This window comes from Bombus flavifrons, chromosome 9, assembly GCF_040668555.2.
Source record: "Bombus flavifrons isolate JBK064 chromosome 9, iyBomFlav1_principal, whole genome shotgun sequence".
Lineage (NCBI taxonomy): Eukaryota > Metazoa > Arthropoda > Insecta > Hymenoptera > Apidae > Bombus > Bombus flavifrons.
This window is the reverse complement of record NC_138450.1, coordinates 14,412,637-14,427,126: the sequence shown is the minus strand read 5'-3', so window position 1 is coordinate 14,427,126 and position 14,490 is coordinate 14,412,637. Positions and strand designations below refer to the sequence as shown.

The 14,490-nt window shown below is 40.3% G+C and overlaps 1 protein-coding gene across 1 annotated transcript in view; it reads left to right on the top strand.

The window, feature by feature from the left end:
• The window catches only part of Mmp2 (Matrix metalloproteinase 2), a 100,257-nt gene that overhangs the window by 79,854 nt on the left and 5,913 nt on the right, over positions 1–14,490 (top strand). The window contains exons 4-6 of the mRNA XM_069120374.1: positions 451–597; positions 4,753–4,898; positions 10,272–10,430. Coding sequence (XP_068976475.1) covers positions 451–597; positions 4,753–4,898; positions 10,272–10,430 — 452 coding nt within the window. The remainder of the gene's footprint in view (positions 1–450; positions 598–4,752; positions 4,899–10,271; positions 10,431–14,490) is intronic.

Below are 14,490 nucleotides of genomic sequence, written 5' to 3'. Positions count from 1 at the left end.
ATATTCTTTAATCAACTTTCGATGAATCGATCGTGGCGCTTTTGTTCTTTACGTTGAACCTACACCGTTGAATAAATTGCATGAATCTCGGCCGAAAGACGCGTTCCATCCCTAATTTTCCGCGGGAACATAATTCGAACGATTTCTCGGAATTTCCGCGTTCTGGTGTGCAACAATATTTTCCTCGTTCCTTTCGTTCTCACCGAGAAATAACGGACCGTATTTGCTAAAATCGTTCGTCTTTCGAGCAACGATCGAATCGCCTCCCTTTCAGCGTCTCTCGCCGCGAAACGTTTTCTCCGGTTTGCTGGCGTGGTTATTAGATCGAAGCCGCTCTCGAGCAGAGCCGATAAAGAGGACAAAAGCATCGCTCACCGGTGGGATCGATTTTCGGCGGATTCCTAACAATCTTTCCTTCTTTCTTTCTTTCTTTCTTTCTTTTTGTTACAGCCTGAGAACCGAGCAACCGAGTGGCCTCGACACGGGCGGCGTTCGTTTCGAGCTAAGCAGAGCCCTCGATCTCTGGGCGAGAAACTCCAAGCTTACTTTTCAGGAGGTTAACAGCGATAGGGCGGATATTCTGGTTTACTTTCATAGGTGAGTTGCCGTCTTTTATTGAAATTAGCTGAATCTGAAATTAGCTGGATCGCGATAGCTATCGCTACCACAGCTGTCACACTTTTCATATTCCTCTTAAGCTCAGAGTTTCGTTACTTCGTCTGGAACATCTTAGAGTATCAGAGGAAAAATATATAAGACGAATAACTTTAAGGAATTCCATTTGTGAAAATGTCGCGAACCTTGTGCAAGTATCGCGTGTATTTATTTTTTCTAAGGAAAAAACGGACGATCTAGAGATCAGGTACATTAGAGTAAAAGGTAAATCGCGAAACTTAGATTGTTTAGATATACGGATACACAGTTGGAGACAAAAGCGAGTGGACAAATAGCGAAGATAGTTAACGATAAAGTCTAATTGATACCTATGTATATGCAGGGTGGTTGGTAACTGGTGGTACAAGCTGAAAGGGGGTGATTCTACGCGAAAAAAGAAGTCGAAAATATAGAGTAAAAATTTTTCGTTCGAGGCTTCGTTTTCGAAAAAATCGACTTTCAATTTTCGCTCGGTACGCGTGCACTTTATCGCGTCTCGTTATAACGGATCTCACTGTAGATCGTTGTCTCGATGGACAAATTTTTATTCTATATTTTCGACTTCTTTTTTCGCCCCCTTTCCGCTCGTACCACCAGTTACCAACCACCCTGTATATTTCAATTTTATTTATTATGTATTCCATCGTACGTGGATTGTTTAATTTATTAGAATTTACGCTTTTTTGTACGAATAAACGGCATTTTAAAAAACGAGTAAGCGAAAGATCGGAAAGGAACGAAAATGGAAATTTTGCTCATACGGCTGGGTTTACCTTCTTTTACCATAGCACAGTGCTTTTTAATTATGAGACGAATTTCAACTTTGCTCAAACCGAACATGGCACGATCGTTGTTTTTCCATCTTTTTTTCCATTTCGTTTTGTCTTTTCTTCTTTCTATCTCGAAACATATTGACGAGTGCATTGCGCGCGGCGTTACGTAGCTTTCATGGCCGTCGAGCAATTCGCGCGAGCAGCAGATTTTAAATAAACCTCTTCCGTTTAATCATACCCCGTTCCCAGTTACGCCATTGCGATAAATTTCCCGATAACAAGGAAGTCCGAGAATCGAGCTATTGATTCTCTCTTTGTTTGCTCGTATTATTTCCTTCTCTTTGTTTACTGCTGTGCCTTTATAGACGCGGCTTAAAATTATCGTGCGGATTCGCGTGGATACCACGGTACTATATTAATATCTCGATAGAAACGTATATCGCGCAAAAACCTTTCGATTCGACAAGCTGAACGAAGTATACTCTTCGAAAAGTCGAAAGTGTTTTACGCTCTTTTCAACGAAAATGTACATCGCCACTTGATTATATCCTGCGATTATATCATCGCGCCGTCAAAACGATATCGTACGATATTAGGTCGTTAGCGGTCGAACGAACAAAAGTTTTCAACCACTATAGTTCTATTACATTAACTCTGGAATGCTATTATGCGCCTAAACACGCCTAGAAACTATCGAGCGCCGTATCGAGGAATCGTACATCTGAACCGTGAAAGCACAATTTCAATGATTAAAGAACATCGTTTTAGCGTAATTTAATTTTCCAACAATTTTGCTTTTTTCGTGTCAAAAAATTACCGGAGCGTAAAAATAACAAAGAGCTATCTACCACTGCTTCGAAATGGTTAAAGCAAAAGTAACCGGAGGATACGAAATCCTACGGCATAGTATTGAAAACGTTTCGTACTTTTAATTTCTTAGTCGATCGTTCGTAGCTAAGGAACGACTTTACTCGTTTTGGATGTAATACGTTAATTTCGCAAAAGAAAAGACGCACCAGCTGCATTTCGCGATACATTTTTTATATATTTTCCTACGCGTGTTGTACACATATTGCGTAAATCGTCGTCGCTTTTCTCCGATGCAAACACAGTTTAGATACGTTTTAGCGTAAAATCTCCTTTTTTTTTTATCGTGAATAGCATCATTTATAAAAAAAATAAAGGTGCGCCTGTTGAACCGATATCGGTTCCGCGTATCTGTTAGGTCATCTATATAGAACTCACTTATCTAATTTATTGGTTTTCCTATAGTTTGTAAGTAACGACGAACTGTTGCATAATGTATACCTAATTTGCGATCAACATCTCGCGCGTAACATCTGTGACGTGCATGAAACCGCATGGAAGTCTTCGACGGACTGAATCGAATCGATTATAATTATTATCGATCGCGTCCCTACCAGCCATGTTAGTTTCCTGCGATTTCTCTCTCTGTCTCTCTGTCTCTCTCCCTCTTTCTCTCTCTCTCTCCTAATATTGCGTCTGCCTCTCCTGTCCCCTTGATCAAAATTTAACGAAATTGGGACCTTAATCGTGTTTCGTCTAAAAAGCATAAATTTAACTTAAATTCGAGTTTGATATACTAATAGTAAGTAATACGTAATTAACACGTTGACTGCCACGAAACCCGTATTCGGGTGTCAGCGAAGTTTCTGGTCAGACCACGTAACTCATATTCGGGCGTCGCTTATTTGACTACTTGCGAAGGATCGTCGTAGATATTTGAAAAGATATTCCATAATAATAAATTGTTAATTAATAATTAATTGTAATAACAGTTGTATCGTTATAAAATAAAAATACGAAAATGGTTTATTAAAAAATTATTTAGAATGTAAAACTTTAAAGCATTCTATACATAGCTGAGGTTGGTCGGGACAATTTGGACAATAAGTTGTTGTTTTCTTCAAATTCTTTTACGCCTTTGTTCGGTTCATTCGACGTCTTTTATTTGCTCAACATAGTTTGCACGCGCGTCTAATGCTTCTTCCGGAATCGTTTTTCCGAACGGCGATATTATGCTGACTCCGTCGAAGACAAGGATTTTTTGTATTTTCAGACAACCCTAATAATTTTCCAACTAATAATTGTCTAAATATTCTAATATTTATGTTTTTTCTTGTTGCAATTTCGTAAACCGTCAAAGCGTCTACAACGGAAATTGCCAGAAAGAATCGAATGCCAAGTTTTCTGTGCCATTTGATTCCTTTTCTAATTGTGGTGGCATACGAAATCATTTGGTCGGAATAATCTATACCATGCTTTCCTTCGTTATATTCGACAACAGCTAGTGGTTTTAACGTTGCGAACAAACGAAACGAAAGATCGTTCTTGAGACCACCGCCTGAGCGATTCGCGTTACTAAAATATCGATGGGAGCACCTAGCAGAGAACGCTTGGTACTGCTGTACGCGTGGCCTGACGGAGATTTCTTTGAAAACACGCGTGGCAGTCAACGTGTTAATACGGTATTGAATAGCTTTAATTCAGGGCTAGTAACAAATTACGAAACGTTACTTTGTCGGTTATATCGAACGCGCATCGTAAGATCACGAACTGAAACAAGCAGACTTGTCTTACCAATTCTCTCAGGATTATAAAGGTTCCGGTTAACTCTCCTGGTACACGTTTCGACTCGACCATATACAATATCGGAGACCCGATACCGTTAGCAGAAACAAGCGTTGGAATTAAACGATCGCAAACTATCGATTAAATGCATCTCAGAGGATATAATATTCGTACTGATCGCCGTGTTAATTCGTAGGTATCGATACTCTTAACGATCGAAAGCGATTTATTCGACAGCTATTCCGAGACCGCGGCGATAAACGCGGAAACTATACGTCGCGCAGAAATCGAACGAAACCAGGAAGAAGGGAAGAATAGAGAAGACGAATGATTCGGTTTGCCGATTAGCCATCCGAATGGTACGATAACAGTGGCGTATCGGCTGTCCGAATAATCGACGAATACTCGCGAACGGAATTTAATTATGGCGCGGGGTATGCCACCACGTCTCGTCCCTGTTCTAGACTCACTCTAGGGAAACGGCAAATTAAACGAACCGCAAAACGAAGCGAGAGATTGCGCATCGTACGACCGAGATACCATGAGAACTTAGAGCTGTAGTAACGTCCGAACAAACAGCAAATAGCATAGAAATGGTCGCATCGGAAACGTCGGAACGCGCGTAACAGCGGGAATTTCCTGTGAATTCTCCGAAGTCGAATAAGTAGCAATAGAAAATAATTCGGTTCGATTTAACGTCGATTGGTTTACTCTTCTACGTATTCTGCTTCAGTGGTCATCATGGCGATGGATATCCATTCGATGGGAGAGGCCAGATTCTGGCACATGCGTTCTTTCCTGGTAGAGATCGCGGCGGAGACGTTCATTTTGACGAGGAAGAAATATGGTTGTTGCAGGACGACAACAGCAACGAAGAAGGTAAGAACTCAGAAGCTCAGTTGACGAAGGTAGAGAACAGGAATCCGTCCTTTCCTTAAAACTAGCATTTTCCCTAGATATGCCTATGTATACTAACTAATGTATACTAACATTTGATATTTCGAAACGTACGGATTTCCCTGTGTAGAGTTCAACTTTATCCAGACATTTATCCAACTGAACATTCCCTCTGAATCGTTCGATTATAATCGCGGCGTATTCGCCGAAACCTTGATTTTTATATAAAAGTATTCTCAACGAAAAGTTTTATACGACGCTACGTCGTTCCTAGAAAAACGGCAGAAAGTTTCGATAACTTTTAATTGAAAGCAGAAATACGTCGTACCTGATACCGTTATATGTGCCACCATGACGGATTCGTAACTCAAACGGCTTCGACTAGGAATATCGAGCGAAATCGGCGGACCAACGGTAACGATGAAATTTCGAAGTAACGACGCCTAGCTCGTTCGGATGTCAAAATAAAAATTTCTACGCGTTCCACTTTGTGCAAAGCAGGATTTTGCAATGGCGATGGAAGGAAGCACGGTAAGAGGAAGTTTAAAGGGATTTGCGGATGAAAAGAAAAGATTCCGGAACCGAGAAATTTTCGCAAGAGCGATCGAGCCTTTTTCCATTTGCTGGAGATACGCCAATTCGGTCATCCCGTGAACGAGAAAAAGAAATAAGGAAACGATCACCAGAATCTTCCCTCTGTTCCACCATATTGACATATTGTTACTTTTTGTTCGAGCTACGAGAAACGCTAATGATCCAACAGCGTGTCGTGCATTCTGATTTTTTCCCATTTAATCAAACTTTTATCGATAATTAAGACGAGAGATAATTTTGATGTTGGCTTAGAGAACTTCTATGGTGGCTTGACCTATGCAACGCTCGATCCCTGCTAAAGATCTAATTTCGAGACAACCCAAACACGAAACTCCATGCAAAATCGAAACTTGGAGGCAAATCTGAGACTCAGCGTTAACCTAATGCCTAAATCGATCTTGAAACGACTGACGTTAAATTGACACATAAGTCAATTACTATCTAACTATTAATTTCCAAGAAATTAATCATTCGCTTAACGTATTTCGCGTTCTATTTTATGCAATAGAATGAAACTTTCGTCGTTACAATTTCGATATTTTCGTTCCTACTGAATAGCAGAATATCAGACGAGAAACTTGAAATTACTTTCTGCTATGTTCGCGAACTCTTCTTCTTTAAACTACGATTTAACTACGCTTTACCTAAGAAAATGAAACGAATTTTTATGGTACAACTTCGGAAAAGAGAAAAAGTAAATTGGTTAAAAGGATGGATTATTCGGTTCGTTTACTCGAAACAAAGTTGCAAGGATGAAACTGTCGTGTTACTTTCGAAGCAAATGGTCAAGTAACGAGTACATACGGTTCCCTATATTAATTAGGACGTAAGTACTGTAAGGAAAAAGCCAAATTCCCAATTCACCATATGGGAACGCTTGCTCGAAATCTAGATGCAACTTGATGCGATTTTCTACGATTCACGGTGAGGTTACGACGGTTAATTGACCTGATAATGCACGAAGAAAATCGAAATGGTTATTGAGAATCGGTCAACGGCTGTTGCCTGTATCGCGAATTATTACTCGCGGTTCGATTTTGATAGATGGTTGGTGCAATTCCGATTGGCCTCGTTAATAACTCCAGCTTAGCTCTCATTCTCTGCTGCTGGCGTTGCATAGTTTCCATTAGCATGGTCATAATTATCCTGGATTCGCCGACATCGTTCAGGGTTCACCTATTAATAGCGCTGCTACTAATACCGATAATTTCGGTAATTTTCCAAAAGTAGCGTAAAGATTTTGACTAAATTGCTGGTTTAAAGGAACAGTCGTCTTCTTCTTGCTCCTCCTCTTCTTCTTTTTCTCCTTCTTCGCTCGTAAAACCAGCTATCTTTCAGTCTGTTATTTTTACGAAAATTTTTACGGAAGAACGTGTAGTTTCGAATTTGTCTGCAGTTTTCCTTACAAACAATTACACTATGCGTAGAAAATATATCGAGTTACGAATCGAACGAATGAAAATCTGTCTTAAAATATGTTACGGGATCGTAAACTTTGGGAAATCCATTCTCCTATTATCGAGACGAAGCTTCTGTATGGGTAATATTCGGTGATGTTAGTGTCAGTTAGGAACAACTAATGTCATATCTGACACATACCGTCGGGAACCACAGGATGCTTGCAAACGACGAGAAACCGGAACATCACGATCAGCAAATCCATCGGAAAATTAGCATCCTCCTAGAATAGTCTCGACACGAATTCATCTGGAATTCTGACGTAGCACGAGAGATTTTTCGAGCAACCGATTTATCGATAAATTCTTTGCCGGATTTAACGTTGATATTCCAAAAACGTTGTTACCGTGCAAATACAGGGTGAGTCGAAAATCATAGCACAACCGGACAGAGGGCGGTACTACGCGAAGATATAAGAACAAAATTTGATGTAACGTTTATTCGTCCGAAAGTTTGAGCTCGATTTTCTCAGAAACTAAAGGTCGTAAGAAAAATTATTTTTTCACGTAGAATCACCTCGTGTTCGGTTGTACTACGATTTCCGATCCATCTTGTTACAGTTTACTTTCGGCAAATTACCGTAGTGGTCGGAGTAAGAATTTTGTTTGAAAAATGCGTTATATCTTTGTAAAAATTCTTTAATCATACGTGCATTTTCTATAGCGTTATCGTTACACTTTTGCAGATTTATATTTATTCTGATCGCGCAAGCATCCGCTATCCAAATAATTTGTATGCAACAACCTAAATGGAGAAGGTACACGAAGGTACGACGAGAGTGGTGTAATTTCTGTAAAAAACTGGCTGGAATATCGAGGCTCGGCAATCTGAAGAGCCCTTCGAGGACGACCGTAATCCGTTCCACTTATTTTCATGCTCGTCCTCGAGCAGGCTTTTGATTAAGAGCACTTGACTCCCGGTATATTGCAGCTAGCTGCTGTTAACATCGAGATTTCGAAGTATGTATCACGACGACGCGACGCGACGCGCTGAAAGTTCGTAACGAGGAAACTTCACCGAGAAGATCGCGCCACGCCACGGATGCCACGCTAGGCCTTTGCATCAACGCCCTTCCTTTGATTGACGTTTTGCCATGTGCTCGCAGTCACTACGCAAATTGCACTTGTCAAGATTACGCTACTTGCCTTCTCTCTTGACCTTCTCTGCGTCATATTCGTAATTTACAGAGTCTATTCCTTTTTTTTTTTTTTTTTTTTTCGTACGTCGTATATTTTTACAATCCGAAGAAAACAAGGATTATAGAAGGGAAAAATATGATAAATTCTAATTCCATTTGGTAATCCCATTTACATCTCTAAACTCTATACTTAACTCTACATCTTCTCCGGTGTTCAGTTTTCTTAGTCCTCGAAGCCATTGAGTGTTGTTTAGCTCTAAATCGATTTGAAGAGCCTCTCAGACTCGTAGCCTTTTCTAAGAACATGCCACGCACAGATGGTGCAGTGGGGTATAGACAGGCCAGTTTTCGTAATTAGATAAAAAGCCATAGGTGCGTGGCTTCGGAGCTCTGTTGAAAAGCAACGCTGCCAGCGTGCGGATCTGGACTAGTATACACTGTGCTTATACTTACTTAAACATATTTCTATTATACATTCATCCACGCGTTCTTCTTTATTCTATTTCGAGGTAAACCTCAACACGATGTAACACCAGGTGTAAGTTCCCTCAGGCTTTTACGAGCCGAGTTTGCCAAGTTTATGCCGCTCGTAGCTTTGTGTTCTTTTAGAAAAGTGCCCCGACATTTCGCTAACATTTCGTTCGAAAGCACAATACTTGCACGCAGATATATCAATCCGTATGAAATATTAATGGACACAGTTTCTTACATTCTATACGCTAACTTTATGCGATATTCCGATATTTTTATATTTTTCGTGCTACGTGCCACATATACATCATCCTTTTCCACGTTCTACGTATTTCATTTGCGTCATTTTTGGGTTTTACGTACACCAACACTTCACTCAAGTCTTAGAAGACACGTTACAGTTACTTGATATAAAATTATCGTATTATACAGGGTGGTTGGTAACTGGTGGTACAAGCGGAAAGGGAGTGATTCTACGCGAAAAAAGAAGTCGAAAATGTAGAATAAACATTTTTTTTTAATTTTTCCATCGAGACAACGATCTACAGTGAGATCCGTTGTAACGTACCGCACGCGTACCGAGCGAAAATTCAAAGTCGATTTTCTCGAAAACAAAGCCTCGAACGAAAAATTTGTATTCTATATTTTCGACTTCTTTTTTCGCCTAGAATCACCCCCTTTCCGCTTGTACCACCAGTTACCAACCACCCTGTATAATTGTACGAACACCGTTCCGAGTTAATCTATTTTCTTCTTCTTTATACGCGATTTTAATTCACTTTTCTTCCAAGATACGCTACTTCGTCTATCGGGGTAGAATATCTGGACGAAGAAACGAGAAATTGACGCAGATTTTCTCGGTGATACGTCGGAAAGAAGACGATCGCATTTATTCGCTTTTCGTAGTGACTGAACGCGCGCTTCTTTTATCGCCAACCTTGCGAGCTTTAATTTTATGATTTCGACCTACATTTCACAACGAACGTTCCGAATGCGAAACGAGACGGAACGAAGATAAAAAGCCGTCAAAAGGAAGGTACGTTAACGCCAAACTCGAGCTTCCGTCAAACCGTCGACAAATTTTGATATCCCTCTGATAAACGACCGAAAGTGACTGATATTGTCAGACGTCGATTACCGTTTACTCCGTTTTTATTTATCTGTTTCGTGGGCGTTTTTTACCTGGTTCGCCGTTTAAGCGAAACGTAAAATAATTCTTATGAACTAAATTCGTAAAATAATTTCTACGTTGCTGGTGTTTGCTTCGATCGAAAATTCGATATTCGTTTGAAATATCGTTCGAGATATTAAAGAAAGAACGGTGGGTAGCACGAAACGAGTTTATTGAAAGAATATTTCACAGTATCCAGGAAATAAAGGTTGCTATCGAGAAAACAAAACCCTTCTTCCGATATCATATATTTTACAACTAAAAATATACGGATATCGAGAGAGACCTTTTCGAAATAGCGTCCAAACGATCTGCCATTCTCGCGAGATTCGTTCCTCGTATAATAAAAGTATCTTTCGTCCGATCCTCTTTACTTAGTTTCTTAACGATAACGATTTCTCTTGCTTTTTTTCGCCAAAGAAAGTTGGAAGAAGACGCGAATAACGGAAATAAGAAAGTATAGATAGGAGAATGAATAACCGAGTAATAGGGCAAAGTTTGAAACGGTTCTTTTGCCTTTCAGGAACCAGCCTTTTCGCGGTGGCCGCGCATGAATTTGGCCATTCTCTTGGCTTAGCACACAGCTCGGTTTCTGGAGCGCTCATGTATCCCTGGTACCAAGGATTGAGCTCTAATTACGAGTTGCCGGAAGACGACAGACACGGTATTCAGCAAATGTACGGTGAGTGAGTTTGCATATTCGATAATTTCCTTGCCATAATAACAATGATTATAATACTCTACGCTTTCGCCTACTAATTTTCCAAACGACTCGAATCGCAAACGAAGGGACAAGGTTACGTGGTTAGGTAGAATCGATAAAGAAGACAATCGAATCACGCTCGTCGTACGATAAATAATTAACGATCTGGCGGTTCATTTGTGTACTTTTACGTTTACACCCCGGGATGAAGGGGAAACCATTCGCGTAACCTTACGTTTCTGTCTGGTTCTTGCGATATGATATATGTGTAGCGGCACATGAGCTACAGGACAATTCGAATCGTGTTGTTCCTTTGCCTCGGAGTATCGACATCGTTAGGATATCATAATGCAATAATAAACAAACTCCGGGCAAAACAATGTGTCCGCTACGTGCAATCGTCAAACAAAGTCGAATTTAAACTTTCCGGTACTCCCTCAACCAGTATAAATAAACGAGCGCGATCGTAAGATGGCCAGTTTTTCGGTCTCAGTCTTGAGCAATTTTATTAGCGATCAATACGCAGTCTTCAGTTAGTATCGAGCGTTTTTATCGAACATTCTTTTAACGACCAATATCGAGCAATCTACGGTTGACTCTGAGTTATATTTATAATATAACTCAGTTATATTTAAAACATATTTGACGGTTTAAAAATCAAGTAATCTGGTCGTTTAAACAACGACTCAACCAACCATCCTCCGCATATGTCTAGTATTTTTAGATATATTGCGATATAGCAGTTCCGTTTTAAACGCGCGAACTATTCAATTTCTAAACACTGATAACATAAGTCTGACGCCGTGAGATGGAACTCGAGTATCTAAAGAGTAAAATATCTAAAGGGAGAACTGTTTCTTGTAATACGTTTGACCTATCGGAAGCTGGAACGCGTTAAGTTTTGGCTAGGTCAGGCATCGATCACGCAGCAACGCTGGTTCCTTGGATATCGGTCCACAGCGATATTTCCACGGAGGAAAAACGTAGAAAAGCCGCGCATAACTGTCGACGAGTTAACAAGATCGTTCTCTCGTATATTCGTCTACCGATCCTTCGGCAAGTTGGTTTTTATTCGTTCCAGAGAAGCGTGCAAAACCTAGTAACGCGCGGTCGTATGAAAATCCGAAGGTACAGACTGAAAGTAGGAAAGTGCTCGCGAAAGGGCATAATTGAAGTTTGAAATATACATGGTCGACCGACGAAATTCAGGATAAATCGAGAAAACAATTTCGCGAAATAATCGCGACGGTAGAGCGTAGAAAGATGTCCCCGCGGTTGGTAACAACAGGGTGAAATGAAACGTGAATAAAATATAAAGAACGGCCGTCCCCTTTCCCTTTCCCTTTGCTTCTAGCGGGATACAGGCCGTAGATTCGGGTGATTTAGCGTATGAGAAAGGTTTCCAGCCTCCCAGACCCGGATCGCAAATGCATTCCACTTGCCCCTTCCGCTTCTGTTTTTGTCCTCCCTCGTTCCCGCTATTCCACTCTCTTTCTTTCCTTCTCTTTCTTTCTCTTTCCTCTTTAAACGCATTTCTCCATTTCTACCTCTTATACCGGCCAATTTCTTCTTTTATTCCTTTATACCGACTCCCCCGATTTTATTCATCACCGTGATTTTTTTTTTCTCCGCGTCCTCCAATCCGCCATCTCTTTCCTCTATCCCCTCTGCTCTTTTTCGCTTTTCTCTTCTGCTTCCTCTTTTCTAACTTTGGATCACGCAGTCGTTAATTTTTCCTGTATATTGTTCCTACTTTCCATCTCCACCGTATCCTTTTAGTCTCTCTCGTCGTTTCACGTCACCTTGTTTCCTCTTCGTCATTTCCCACGTTCATTTTCGCTTTTCTACATTCTTCTAACGCTGAGTCTTTGCTCTCTTTTTTTAGCCGCGATGATGTATGTTCGTTGCAGTCTGCAGGAAAGAATATTCTAACGAAGAAAACGTCTTTGTCGTACGAGCCTGTTCTTGCGCAGGATAAGAGCTCCTTAATCCACGAATCAAGTAGATCGTTTAGGTCGTATCGTTTAGCAATGTAACTATTATAACGTAACTTGATTCGTATACAAATTATACAGGGTGGTTGGTAACTGGTGGTACAAGCTGAAAGGGGGTGATTCTACGCGAAAAAAGAAGTCGAAAATATAGAATACAAATTTTTCGTTCGAGGCTTTGTTCTCGAGAAAATCGACTTTGAATTTTCGCTCGGTACGCGTGCACTTTATCGCGTCTCGTTATAACGCATCTCACCGTAGATCGTTGTCTGGATTGACGTTATTTTTTTAATTTTTTAAATTTTTAAATTTTTATTCTATATTTTCCACTTCTTTTTCGACCCCTTTCCGCTCGTACCACCAGTTACCAACCACCCTGTATACGTGTCCTTAGTCCACACCGATAGCTTTCGCCAGACGCATATACGCGTCCACAGCACTCTAAGGGTTAAAGGACGAATGTTTCGATTTACTCCGTTCGTTTTTAAACTCCGTATGAATCATAAATAGTTAGCAATCCTACCGTTACCGACGATGTTTTATCGATGAATTTCATCCGAACATAAACATAGAAACATAGGTAACGATATTTTTACGAAAACAGAAAATAGAATACTTTTGCGATACTCCTATGTGCCAACACGATCATCGCCTTCGTTCACGGTATCGGCTATCCTCGTAAAAGAAGAACAGCGAATAGGTGCTCGTGCTATTGTGGTTTCGGGAATATTTACCTACGAATAAACCGATGGTCGCTGTGAAACGAATGTGGTACTACTTGAAAAAGCAAACTACGTGTGTATTTGCAATGTTCATTTGTAGTATAGGTTATCGGCTGCATACGTATACGGCGCAACGCACAGTGCAGATATAAAAATCGCTCGACAAACTTTCGTTCACGATAAAAACACATCGCGATACGCCGGCTTTTCACAGCTCCGGCTATTTATCGACCGGGCTATGTGTCACGAGAACATCCAAAAATCCCAACTTAAATGGAAACGAACTGCAGGACATTAGCGTTTTTGTCTTTGTTCGAATTCCGTGCAGAGTACAACCGCGCAACCTTAACCACCGGTACAGATTAGCGCGATTAGGTGAATAATCGCGGCTTGTATGTAAAATGGAAGCACGTAAGATACTCTGTAAATATTTCATCTAAAATCTTCCAACGTAATTACTACGAGAAATTACGAGTTTCATACGCGTTAGAACTTTAAACTCTTGTCGTGATTGTCGTCGTAAACTGTAATTATGATTTTATTCGTGTGGTCGTTTTATGATCGTTCGTATAAACGAAGCATGTAAATCAAACACGTTGCCGATACGTAAAAGTAACTTGCTATATCAGGTACCTATGTCAGATACCCAAGAAGTAAAGAAAATCAACGAATAGGCTTTTGGTATTCGAATCTAGCGTGCATCGATGCTTGTTTCGAGAAAGAGATAAAGTTAAAAGAAAAAACGTAGGAAAAATAATGCAAATCTCGAGATTTCTCCTCTCTGTTTCTTTCACGAGGAGGAGAGTATCTCTCTTTTCGTTGCATCGTAACGCGATGTTTCATAAACGTTCCTCTCAGAACAATTTGCTTCTTGTCTTAATTACTCCGATTTTCCGGTAACTCTTCCTTTCCCGAACGATCCGACCTTCTCCTTTCTTTCCTATTTTTTCCTGTTGAAACTTTACTTCTCCGAACACACCACCGTGCTCTATATAATCGAGAGTTTCGTTCGAGTCTAACACTGCAATGCCGATATTTCTTTTATCGTTTCGTGCTTCTTCTTTTTCCACGTGATTTCCCTTTTTTTTTCGTCAAATTTTGCCGTTACACGTACTGGAGAATACCGACGTACAAACTATTCGCATTAAACAACGTAATAACATAGAGCTGGCGTTTATAAACTGCAGGAAAACTCGGTTAAAGTATGATCTTTAAATACGATTTTCTCCATACGAAATCGCGCACTAGGTCCTGATAGAATTGCTTATGTACGTGCATATTCTCCGTCACAGAGATAGGAAAAACGAAGCTTTTACGCCAGCTTTT